General features: G+C 30.6%; 1 protein-coding gene across 1 annotated transcript in view; it reads left to right on the forward strand.

Annotated features, from left to right (window-relative positions):
* sdk (sidekick cell adhesion molecule) overlaps nucleotides 1-11,095 on the forward strand; it is a 105,290-nt gene extending 94,195 nt beyond the window's left edge. Inside the window, exons 24-27 of the mRNA XM_035361940.2 lie at nucleotides 1,307-1,450; nucleotides 1,545-1,686; nucleotides 5,659-5,788; nucleotides 7,039-11,095. Of these exons, the coding sequence (XP_035217831.1) occupies nucleotides 1,307-1,450; nucleotides 1,545-1,686; nucleotides 5,659-5,788; nucleotides 7,039-7,281 (659 nt within the window). The 3' untranslated portion in view covers nucleotides 7,282-11,095. The remainder of the gene's footprint in view (nucleotides 1-1,306; nucleotides 1,451-1,544; nucleotides 1,687-5,658; nucleotides 5,789-7,038) is intronic.
* Nucleotides 11,096-11,435: the final 340 nt, after the last annotated feature.

Genomic DNA, 11,435 nt, shown 5'->3' on the forward strand with positions numbered 1-11,435 from the left:
CATCCATGCATCTTAGCATTGCATTACCCTATATTGGTAATTATCAGGCCATAGACTTTAACCAGTAATTTTCACAATCACGGGTGACCAGTACATGGTTATCAATGTCCTTTGGATTGTTATAATTACTTAAATTTACTGAACTCTTCCATACTAGAGACCTTTAACCACTAACCATCAACCTGTAAGCCATTGATGCTGAATTGAATTGATGGACTCTGGTGTCATTTGGTTTAATTTTATTTTAATAATCTGTCTAAATTTGTTGCATTGTTCTATACCTATGAATTGACAACCAATGACTATCAACCTTTAGGTCACTTATGATCAACTAAAATGATGAATGCCACATATCTGTCAAATTCTATGAATTTTTTATCATTTTTACAGAAATTTTTTTCTTAATATTGCAGTTTTTGTGAAGATACCACAAATTGGGCTAATATGGGGATTTTTTTCCAAATTTGCATTTTTAATCAGGGTTACCAGTTCTATTCATCTCTTTATTGCATCAAAAATTCTTCCTTCTTTGGAATATAACTTCTTATATTGCTTGTCATCAGATTTGGCAAATTATCAACATTTTCGTAAATTTAAAACCAGTTTTTGTAAAAAAGTTTTGTGTATGTGAATTCTATTATGACAATTTCAAGACATATAATAATATTCTTACAATGTTGTTAAGATGATGATAATTTATTAAAATTATGCTTATGAGAAAATAATATTAAGTGTTTTAGTTTTTTTGCGTTCTGTTTTAAAACGTCTCTATCTTTCCTCCCGACAATTTTTGAAATGTTTATTCTGAAATCACAGCAAGATAGCTACTTACTCAGTTTCTTAATGGATATTCATTTGCATGGCTGACAACTCTCCTGGTTTCTTCATGCATCTCGAAGTCTCCTGATGGATCGCCAAACTTCTCTGTTTATACTTTTTAGCACAAAATTTCAGTGTTGAAGGTGAGGGAGATAGCCCTCAAGCCCCGAGGCAGATAGCCCTCAAGCCCCAAGGCAAATAGCCCTCGAGTGCTTTGCAGTAATCAAATAAACCAAACCAAATTATGCATTATGAAACAGACAAAGGTTGGGATTCTATATAAAACTATCCACTTCTAAATTTAAGTCAATTTTGAGTTCTTTAAAAATGCTGCCACATGCTGCACTTTCTTTTTTGCTCAAGAACAGTCCAGTTTTTTATATTTCAAGCTTTGAGGTTATGCGCTTGGTTTAAATGCTGTTTTATACATTTTGATCATTATATTTTATACATTCATATAAAGCATTTTATCATTTATTTTTTATAGGTAAACAATATTTGGAGTATCGCCCCAAGCTACCTTTTTACCGAGAAGTGTGGTTCTTGGTTACGCTAGCATCTGTGAGCGTAATCATAATTGTTCTGGTAGTTTCTGTGCTATGTGTAAAAAGCAAAGTGTACAAATATAAAAGTAAGGCAATTTTTCAACTTTTTAAACATGTATTTTACGAAGAATTGTGTTACAGACAAGTAATTTTTAATAACTTATTCTTTTTGAATTGCAGAAGAAGCACAGAAATCTGTTCATGATGACCATTTGAGCATGGATGATGGTGGATTTGCCTCATTTGAATTGAGGCAGTCTAAAAGAGGCACCTTGTGTAAAAACTCCCTTTCCAGGAAAAATAATAATGCCATGCTTACTAAGTATGTGTTCATATCTTCAAACATATTCTGTAACAGAAGTTATTTTTTTTTTTTTTCAAACCTATTCAGAATACTGTGCAACTGAAATAAGTTTTGAATTCCATGACGAAGAAATTTTTTTAAAGCAGTTTTTGTTATATTATTAGTATTATCATTTAGAATACTAATTCAATGAGGCAGATTTACGATTTTTGAGTTTTTAAGATTAATTACAATTTTTATTTTTTTAATTGCCCCAGATATCAGAAAGATATTTTGCCCAAAATATGTAATAAAATTTGTAGTCTTGGAATGAGAAATATTATTTTGCATTTTCAAGAAAGATTGAAATTTTGCTTACCCACAATATGTTAATTTATCATATCATGCTGCTGCAAAGCGTACCCGCTGCTGAATGCCAAGACCTTTGGAAACAGTTAGGGCTCAAATCTTGTTGAATGGGCTGGTTGCATGCAGGGTTTTCCCCATGTATAGCATGAATATGAGCTAGTTTCTCTTGAAAAGTCTTCCACAAAGGCTTCCCTACTGTAAGGCACATATGTTTGCCGTAACCCGAGTAATCAATCATTCTTGCTACTGCGAAATAATTTAAAAAGAATTCTCAGGTTTTCTAAACCATACTAGTTATATTTTGGACCCAAATCAAAACTACTGAATAAAAGTATTTAATTGTATTGAAAAATTTAAAATGAATTTCTTAGACTCATTCTTATTTGCTACTGATTTTTGCAACCAGACTCCATATTTCAAATATACTCTTTTTGGCTAATTTTTTGTGTTACTTGAATAGTAGATTTATGTGATTGCTCATATGGTTGAACGCTGATTTAGTAACTTCCTCAAACTAATGATTGTTTTAATTACTCCATCCTGAAACATACAAATCTAATGCAAAATTATTCTATATTAAAAGATTTTTTGAAATTAATATTTTTGTTTTGTGTTCTTGACCAGCATTGGATGATTAATGAGATAAGAAATTTTTACATCATGTTTGAAATTGATTTAAGGTAATTCCTCAATTTAATGACAATCCTAATTTAATGATAATTTTCAGTAATCCCTTTATAATTAAATAATTCAGGGTTTGACTCTACTGTAGAAATTTGTTGGCTTTCATTGACAGAAATAAAACAAATAAAACTATTTTCTTCTAGTAGTTTCCTATGAGATATGTAGTTTAGCCATTGGAAAGATTTTACTCATTCACACTGAATCTCGCTAGTTGCCAAAAGGCAACTTAACATTAAACAAGACCGCTGAACATTGGTAGTTCAACATTGGGTTTTTTGAATAACTTGATCTTGAAATTTAAACAAAGTAATATGAAGGAAAGTCTCCAAACTACATTTTAGCTAAAGCAAACAAGCTTTTTTGAATATGTTGAAATGAATTTTTTAATCTAATTTTCCATGTTTTTACCATATGTAAATTTTTTTAGTTGCACATAATAAAACATGAAAATGAAATTTGAATAAAAATTAATACTTGTCTAATATTTCCATATGTAATTTTTTCAATATATACAGCTGTGTGACAAATTTCTCTTAAAATTTACTTTTCTCTGAATTTTTTTCAAAATTTCTCTGATGGTCATACTCATAAAGTTGGCAGATATGTTATGACACCCTTCTATAGACAGATGTATTAGAGTACTTTGTCTATTTAACTAACCACTAAACTAGCCATATATTGATTTATTATGGTTCACTATAGTCAGAGCATGTCCCTTTTTAGACAGAGAAAAAAAAAAAAAAAAAAACTGGTCTCCCCCAGGGTGCTGTAATGAGCCCCTTATTATTTAATATTTGTATAAATGATTTGCCTGATATTCTAATGTCTGACCTGTAATTAAGATTATGTTGTTTACCGATTATCTAGTCTTCAAAGAATCGACAGACAAGTCTGAATATTAATCTCAGTGATGCCTTGGGGTGATTGGATCTTTGGTGCAGGAATAATAACATGATTTTAAACCTAGACAAAACTCATTGCCAATTTTTTACCTCGAATAGACAGCACTTTTTACTCCACCTTCTTTATCCTGGTGAAGAAATCTCTGTTAATATTAACGCTACCTGTTTGGGATGCAAACTTGATTCATGTCTGAATTGGAATGAACATATTTCTTATATTAAGCTGAAAAAACTGAAAGACTCCCAATTTTGAAACGGCTTTTGGGCTGCTGATGGGAGTGTGACAGAGAAACTCTAAAACATATGTATAAAATGTGCATACAACCATTATTTTATTAAATGTAACGACGTTTCGGTGACTACTTCCATCAGTATAGTCGGTTTCGGCAGTGCAGTTTTGTCGAAATTAAAAAACCAGTCTCTTTGCCTAATAACAGGTGCAGTTAAAGCATAGCCTTCATAGCAGCCCATAGCAGCTATGGAGGCATTAATCAATTATCATGCATGGCGTTCGTATAAGTGCTGCAATTTTGTTTAAAAAACTGTGCAGGTTCCCAAATAATAAACATTGGGGGAATTAACAATGAAAGAAATTTAAAGACACAAATGGGTTTCAGTCAAATTGGTTATCAGTTAGCAAAAGACCTAGAGATTGTCCGAGAAATTAATGTGATGACTGTACCCTTGTGCCCTCTTGAATACGGTGACTTCTGTGCATATATTGAACTTGATGAGAAAATTAATGCCTACTTTCTAGATCAGAGGCATTGCACTACTGGGAAAAGATACTTCAGTAATCTCTGGATCCATGATTGAGTGAGGCACTGGAGTTGGTGCAGGAATCTATTGTAACCATTTTGCATTCTGTAAGGCTGTGGAAAGAGATATTACCAATTTTAATGGTGAAGTTGAGGCTATATTTATTGCTTTGAATCAGTTAAGAGCTCGGAAGAGTAATTTCCCTTGGGCTGTTATTTTGTCTGATAGCAAAGCTGCTTTGCAGTTTATCTCCAACAATAAATTTTGCACTTCCCAAAAATTTACTAATGTAAGAAGATTTGCAACACTCTGGCTGACTCAATTGTCTTGCAGCTGATTTCTGCTCGTCATGGCATCGAGGGAAATAAAAGAGCTGATTTCCTGACAAAGAAAGAAACGACTGTTCTACAAACCACTAATAACCTTATGACTTTTAATTCTGCAAAACTCCTAATTAAATTAGAATTTAAGAAGAGGTTGGGCTCCTACGTATTAAATGTATGTGTATGTATGTGTATTTAATTATGGCAAAGCACACTAGGGCTATCTGCCTAAGGGGAGGGATGCCTTTCGTGGAGGACTTTCTAAGGGAAACTGGCTCGTATACACGTTACACATGGGGAAAACCACAAAAACGCCCATGCAGCCAGCCCGTTCGCGGGATTCGAACCTCGGACCGAACTACCAGTGTTCAGCGACTTTACCGCTCGGCTGCTGGTGGGCCGTATTAAATGAAATGAAATGAAACTAAGGGAAAGGTCTGGGAGTGTCTCACCAGTTCAAAGCCAGTTATTCCGAATCTTCCTCGTCCTGTAGCCATGGTGTTATTTCATCTTTTGACTGGCCATGATTGTCTGAATGTCGATCTTTTTAAAATTCGACTTAAGGACTCTTCAGTCTGTACTCTTTGTAACTCCGGACTGTCTATGTATAAGGAGCATACTGACGAATGCACTGTACTATATCTCTTAATTCTATTGTTCTTAAGTATTGGAAAGCAAGGTCAAGACCTTAGTGACCAAATGTGGGGCATTTTGTATAAATAAAACAATATATTGAACTTCCTGTACTTAAGTTCCATTGTGATTTTGTGTTTTAAAACATTTCATCACAATATTTTACTGCAATTTTTGTGAAATAAGTTTCATTCAGTAGGTTTTTAATTTTTAGGCTCAAATTTAATATTATTTAAGTTTTCATATTTTCTTATAATTAATGTTAATAACTTGCATTATGTAGTTTTTGATCATTTAAACTATAATATATGTATTTGACAAATTCCTGCATTTCGTTTTAGGTCTCCTCCTCGTCCTAGCCCTGGCAGTGTCACTTATTCTGATGATGATGATACTAAGGGTTATGATGAAAACTGTGATAGCAGCAGCCTTACAGAAAAGCCTTCAGAAATGAGTTCATCTGATTCCCAGGTTTGGAAATTACTCTGTTAAAATATCATCTTACAAAGCTGCTATTACACATTTATTAACAGTATTCGTTGATTTTATAAAGGGCATTGCTTTGGCAACAGAACATTGTAACTAATTATATGTATTTGGATTCTTATAGTTGTCTTGTAATAAGAATTAAGATATTATAAATGTTGATAAATAATTGTACTTCCTTAACATAAAGTGAGAATTCATTTCATCTGAGAAAATGTAAAAATTCCGACTTAGATTACCCTAGGTATTATGATACAAAATTATCTTACTCAGGCTGTCAGGAGAAATATTACCTATAGGAGCAATAAGAAATACCAATCAAGACACACAACAATGCATTCAAGCCTCAAGTAAACAGGAAATTGCTTATGTAATTTAAGAATGGAAGAACTGATAAACAGTCATCACGACTAAAAATAACATTTCCTTATTAGGATTCCCTATTTCTATTCTTTTTACAATTTTCTAAGTGCAAGATGTTACATATTTGTTAATTGTATCTAGTTAACCCTTTGACAGTTGCAAAATTAAGCTATTCTTTTTGCAAATGTGTGCGATATCTGTCAGTCGCTGTGGGAACACATAGCACTTGTTGTTCCTAGATGCTTTAAAATGATTGTTAAATGTTCTGCATGAAAAAAATACATAACTTTTTGAAAGAGAAGTGCTCTGATATCTTCTTCTGTGCACAGATCATCTTCTAAATTTTCAAAATAAATATCTGTACTTGAATCTGGATCATTTTCATTATCTGATAAAAGATTTTCATCTTCAGAATAAGATTCTGCATTAAAAAAACTGCTCTCACTTTCTCTTTGATGCCATTTGTAGTTATAATGTGCATTCAAAACATACCAATAAAAATTCCTGAGAAAACTGTCAAATTTACTCTTATTATGCAAGAAATGATCTAGTACTCCTACTGCCATCTATACCAGTTAAATTAACTCATTTGCAATTTCAACTTTTCGTTGTGTATTGCATCATAATGAAGAACAAAATCACTTTGTCGGCTTACATTGGGGCAGAAATTTAATTCACGAGTGGAACTCATTCATTACCATTTTATAATGCAAGTTGAGTTCATTGATGACCATCAAAAAGTTAATATTAAAAAGTGATTTGCATTGACACCAGAACATTGTAAATAATAGATTATAGTTGGATTGTTTTAGCTATTTTATAAGAAGAATTACTGTAAAAAAAAATAAACTAATGATCTTGATTTCTTTTAGGGTTCTGATAGTGAAAGAGAAAGTGATGGAAAGGTTGACCCTCATTCCTTTGTAAATCATTACGCAAATGTGAATGACACGCTACGGCAGTCTTGGAAACGTCAGAGACCAGTGAAACCACCAAGCTACACTGATAGTGAACCTGAAGGCAGTATTCAAGTCAGTCTCAATGGGGGTCACATTGTTATGAACAACATGGCTGGGTCCAGGGCACCTTTGCCTGGATTCTCCAGTTTTGTGTGATGCATATCATTTAGTTTTGTCTACATTAGTTTTCTTGATCTCGCATTTTGTGTAGTCATAATATTTTGACTACATAGCATTTAAAAATCACAATTAATGCAAACAAAGACTTCAAACTTATATAAGTCTGAATTTTAATATGTAATAGAACTTCTCCATTAAGAAGTATTTCAGTTGTTTGACGTCTAATTGTGTGCCAATTAGTTAAGTAGTGGACCAACTTTTTTGATTATGTTGTTTTAAGAATGCAGTTTATCAAGCACATTCTGTGTCTTGCATTTACCAGTACTATCTGGTCATACCTGCATTCTTGAGCTTATGTGTATGAAAGCACAGTTAAAACTCATACAATATACGTGCATTTTATTTGCTCTACATATCAAATTGATCAGTTACATCTAATGATTTTATGTTTAAATTAGTACTTAACGTGCTTTCTTCTTGACCATTGGCAGAGATCCCACCAAATTTGGGCTTTTCTATCCACAGAAATTTAAATGAACAGATCACTCTTTATTTAGTTAGGTAATGAACTGATAGAAATTGCAGATATAGCATATAAAAAAATTAAGTAAGTATGATCCCAACGCGAGCTCGCCAATGACCAAGCAGTAAAGTTGCTCAATACTTGTAGTTCATCACAAAGCCATCCTTCCTTGATGCACACATGCTTTGCCATAATGAAACAGTGATGAGCTCAAATCATCATTATTATATGTATTTTCAAAAATAAAATTCTGTAATGTGCACATTATTATACATTTGTTATGGTGCCAGGATCGTGTTATTGTCAAAACTTCAGCTACTTGTTATTTTGTAGAAAATGAGCATTTTAAAAGTTTTAATCACTTTTTCAAAACGTGAGAAATAGCAGTTAATGTAAATTCTTTTTTACTAATACTTGATTGGCTTATCGAGAATTAATCAGGGTTACATAGAACCACAGTTAAGATCTTATAAATGTGTTGTTGTCAGGGTTATCCATTATTGTAACTAAATTATGCTATTTTGTGATAGTTTTGTTTGCTGAAAATGGTCAGCATAAAAATATGTTAAATGCCTTTAAATATGTGCTAACTAATTATGATGTAGTATTGCTAATTATTCCAATTTTAGGGGACCATTATTGAAGCACTATATCTGGAGCATAATCAGTATTGATGAAAGTTATTGAGTTATTCATAATGCAGTAATTAATAATATGATTTTTCTCTTTGATTGTGTGGGTAACTTTGTGTATTTTAACTCCACATTAGTTACACAAATATGTGAATTAGTTTCTTAAAAAAATTTTGGCCATAAAATGCAATGATTATTAAGCAATTTATGGATAAAATTAAATAATATATTTCTTTTAATACATTGTGGGAATTCAAATTAGGGTTATTCTATAGCCACTGGGTATTTGATAGCAAAAAAGTTATTTTTAATTCAGAAAGTTAATCTACAAAATCTTGCAACTATACAATATTTGAAGCTCATTACTAAATCAAAAATCTGTTAATGTAAATCACATTCCTAAAGTTTTGATTGTTAATAATTATTATAAGAAGCTTACGCTATAAGAAATGATGTACTGTAGTATTTTGTTAATTTAGATAAGCTTTTAATCTGTTTGAAATTCAGCATATCTATATGTGTAATATATATGATTAAAATTTTGCAAAGAATTGTATTAAATATGATTCTGAGTGTGGAGCATGCCACATGCAAAGTATTAGCCAATTAATAGAGTAGTTTTTCTTTTAGAATTATAAGCAATTTTTGCTATCTGAATGTTAGATATTCATTATTTTAAATGAAATACTGGTTTTGCTTAGTGCCATATACGTTGAGTAAAAATATTGCATTTATTCTTAGTTGCTGAATAGATGTGTTAATTTAGACAATTTTTATATTAATAAAAAAATATATATATTACTTAATTTTTTTGTCATTGACTGATGTGGGGTGGAGTAAAAAATAAACTGAATGTAATATATGCCTTGATAATGTAATATATATCTTGATTTTTTAAATAAAGTCTAAAGTAAATTTTTATTTTTAGCTTTCGAAGTAAAACAACTTATGTACTTGCATACTAATCTGCTAGACTTTGATCTTTATTATAGGTTTCATATTGCCATTTTTAATTATTTCTTTTAGTGCATTCAGCCGAGTTGAAATTGGTTACTGGTAAAAACACTGCGGGAAAAACATTGTGTAGAAAACAATGCAAAGGGAAAATATCATTGTATAAAACATTGGTATAGTAAAGGAAACCTACTACTACATCATAGATACATACATCTAAAATACTCTGGTAGAAAATAAAGCATCAACAAAACTTCTCATTAAAAAATTGTGATAAAAAAATCCACAAAATGTTCCATGATGAGAACATAACAGATATTTTATTTTCAGATATAAAAAATTTTAAATCTATTTTTTCCTTACAAACCATTAAATACATTTTCATGAAAAGTATACATTAAATAATGCTCATAATAGCTGACTATGCAAATTAAAAATTCTGTTGTTATATGTAGGTGTAATTCATATCCATTGTTTAATTTTGAGTGCTTAATTTTTCTTCTTGATTTTTAAGTTATTAATTTATTAAAAAAAATAAAGTAATATGACTAAAAATATTACGTTTTCTTTTTGCCGTCACGGATCATTGTATATTGAGCATAATTTTGAAGTTTTTAAAATACCCAGATGCTTGTCTGCAATGTTATCATTATGTGATGTTTCATAAAGTGATTTATTTTTATTACAATATTTTGTTCAACTGTTTTTTTAAAATTGAAAATGTTTTGTTGCTGCTTTGTTTTCATGGTTTTTTCCCCCCTATCATGATAATGCAAAGTTCCCCCTTTGGTTGTTTTCTCTGTGATACTTTTACTGTAGTTGTTTTTGGTAGATATAACATTTCATTTTACTTGAAGACCCATTGTTATTTCTTCTATTTCAGAAACAAGTTTTTATGAGTGTTTCAACATTTTTAATGCTGCTGATTATACATTCCTAAGTGTAATAAATTATATTCTTTTTTTAACCATTTATTGCATTCTCATTATTAAACATATAATGGCAACTGCCATTCTTTAGGCATGTTTGAAAGTGTTTTATATTTTACTCTTTTTTTTTAATTAATGTAAAGATTTTTTTGTGCTGTTATTTGAAAAGAATGGTTACCGAACAAAAACTCAACTTATAAATCCGTCCTGATGTAACTATATACCTTTCCTGCCATTGATAGTCTCAATGTACAAAATATGTTAAGAATTACAATTTCATGCAACAAAAGACTAAGACATTTTAGACTCATGACATGAAAGTGCCTCCGTGATCATAAACTATAAAGTCAGTGTAATGATATATTTTTTGGAATATCTTTACCTTCCTCAGCATTCTTCATAGGATATTTCCTGTATTTTTAGGAAAGCACATTTTACCTATTTTGTATGAGTATTAATTTTTTAGTTTATTTTGAAAGCTGTAGCAGAGCACTTGAGCTGGGGATCTATTTTATGTGTATACTGCCATGCATCTAAATAATAAATTTATTCATATGCATATAAATTAGGTGATATTCATTATTTATTCTTGCAGCTAATATTGTTTATTTACAGTCATGTCGTAGTTAGAAGATTGTGATGTTCCCATGTTTAAATTTTTTCATTTTGTATCTGTTTTTGTAGTGTATTATATGTTGTAAATTATTAAACTGGATGTTTTAGTTTGTTTCCTTCAGAACTATCAAATTAGCTGTAGTGCTTGTTTGGTTGTGTGTTAAAGATAAATTATATGCAGTCTGTGCCTTATTTTAATTCTTTGTTTGTATTTTTCATTTTTTAATGTGTTACATTGTAAATATTTTTTTCCTATTTTATTTTGAGTGATATAATATGTATATTATTTTTGAGAATTTTTCTTATATATTTCAATTACATGTATAAAAATATGTTGCTTTACTTGGTGTAAAGCATGTACCTTTCAAAATATCTGTCCATTTTACAACTCTTTCACAGCCCTATTTTTATACTGTTTTAGAAATCTCTTTTCAAGTATTTCATTAAAATATTAATTCAATATTTGTATAGTAAATTCGAAAGCAGGAGAGTGTTTTTTAAGGAAGTATTTTTACATTGTGCATAGCCTATCAGTTT

Source organism: Stegodyphus dumicola, chromosome 2 (assembly GCF_044657685.1).
Source record: "Stegodyphus dumicola isolate Sdum_Otavi_A_Nest chromosome 2, ASM4465768v1".
NCBI lineage: Eukaryota > Metazoa > Arthropoda > Arachnida > Araneae > Eresidae > Stegodyphus > Stegodyphus dumicola.